This window comes from Gracilinanus agilis, chromosome 1 (genome assembly GCF_016433145.1).
Source record: "Gracilinanus agilis isolate LMUSP501 chromosome 1, AgileGrace, whole genome shotgun sequence".
In the NCBI taxonomy this organism is placed as follows: Eukaryota; Metazoa; Chordata; class Mammalia; order Didelphimorphia; family Didelphidae; genus Gracilinanus; species Gracilinanus agilis.
In genome coordinates this window covers 701,030,842-701,032,597 of record NC_058130.1, presented here as the reverse complement: position 1 = coordinate 701,032,597, position 1,756 = coordinate 701,030,842, and the positions used below count along the sequence as shown (strand labels likewise).

General features: G+C 39.0%; 1 protein-coding gene across 1 annotated transcript; it reads left to right on the top strand.

Moving 5' to 3' along the window:
* The first annotated feature begins 637 nt into the window (after positions 1-637).
* LOC123231988 (cell division cycle-associated protein 4-like) lies at positions 638-1,492 on the top strand. The gene is given in 1 exon segment (XM_044658314.1): positions 638-1,492. A coding segment is annotated over 1 exon segment (750 nt). The 5' UTR covers positions 638-640; the 3' UTR covers positions 1,391-1,492.
* Positions 1,493-1,756: the final 264 nt, after the last annotated feature.

Sequence of the window (1,756 nt, the reverse complement as noted above, 5' to 3'; positions counted from 1 at the left end):
GTGTATGGAGGAGAAAAAGGCTTAGCCTGTATGGGGGGATGCCTGAAAAGCATCTCAAATGGTGAGATGTGTAGATCACCCCTAAACTCTGCTATGAAGATAAAACAAAGCCAAGGGGAGAACCTCAGGACATTTCAAGTGAATCTCAGTGCACAATTTTCCAATCATATTTTTAAGATCTCTGTTCATTCTCTCTATTTCATTCTCTCTACTTGGCCTGAGCTCTGCGAGTAATATGGTACATAGAATTGGGGAGTGATTCCCCAAACAAGAATAAATCTGAAGCTCACGCTGTAAGTAAACTGGGGCCCCCGAGTTGAAGCCCGGAGCTGGAACAGCGGCCGAGGCGGCTACAGATTTCTCTCATCTCGTCACCCTTTCCCATGCCTCTTTATGCCCCTCCCCCATATATATGTATGTGTAGTCCACCTAGCCAAGCCCGAGAAGGCCCCTCTTCGTAGCAGATTCCCACGGCAGCGCCAGTTTCAGATGGATCCCCGAGGCTGCCTCCGCGGCAGAACAAACTTCCTGCTGTGGAGGAGGAAACGTACTTTGAGTAATGGAAAATCACTTCTACCAACCATTGTAACTCCATCCAGAGCAGCTGGTGACATCTTAAATCTCTAGTGCAAAGGACACAATGTTTGCGAGAGGAATAAAGAGAAAATGTTTTGATGGTGAAGAAGATATTGAAGGTACCGTGGCTGGTTTTAAGGCTATTCCCTCATATAATCTTCAGCGGCAATCACTTTTAGACATGTCTCTGATAAAACTACAGTTGTGCCACATGCTTGTTGAACCTAATCTGTGTTGCTCAGTTCTCATAGCAAATACTGTAAGGCAGATTCAAGAAGAAATGACCCAGGATGGAACTTGGCAAGTGATAAATGCTCAGAATACAGGACAATCTTCTCTTGACCGTCTAGTGTCATCAGATATTCTTTGTCGTTCAACAAAAGAACAGAGTGATGGGAAACTCATTCCAAGTTACAGTAGTTTCTCAAAAGACTTTGAAGATATCTAGTCCCAAGATATTATTTCTGACCTGTCCATGATTACATCAGTACAAGCTTCAAGAAACCCTCAAGGTAATGTTTGGGAAATGGAGAACCCTCCCGAAAATAGGGGAAACTTTCAGAAGTCACTAGACCAAATATTTGAAACATTGGAGAGCAAAAATCCTAATTCTGTAGAAGACTTATTTTCAGATGTTGACAATTCTTATTATGATCTTGATACAGTATTAACAGGAATGATGAGCAATACAAAAATGGGACATTGTGATGTGCTTGAGAGCTTTTCATCTCAAACAACCACAAATTCTAACTCAAATTGTAAATCTGATATAAATGAGCTTGACCATATTGTGGAAATCCTTGTTGAATCTTGAAATGGTTAAATTCAAAGCATGATACTTTGAAGAAATCAAGAACTTTTGAAAAAACAAGCCTTCAAATAGTTTACTATCAAATGTATATGTAATCTACATAAAAGATAAAAAACACTTCATTTTGTGAAATAGTGTTATCCTTAAAGCTAACGTGCTAATTTTGCCTTTGACAATTTTAATTTGTCCACTGAAATTTTAATATCTAACAAATAGTTTCAGGGTCTAAAATTTCCAAGATTAGGCATAGTCTACTTTTTCTTTCCTGTTTCAAGGCAGAAAGAGAGACTGGTACAAATAAGTTCTTGACTTTTTATTTAGCCTTTTTTTTTTAAGGGTCTATACTTAAACTTTCAATTTCCCTGATTC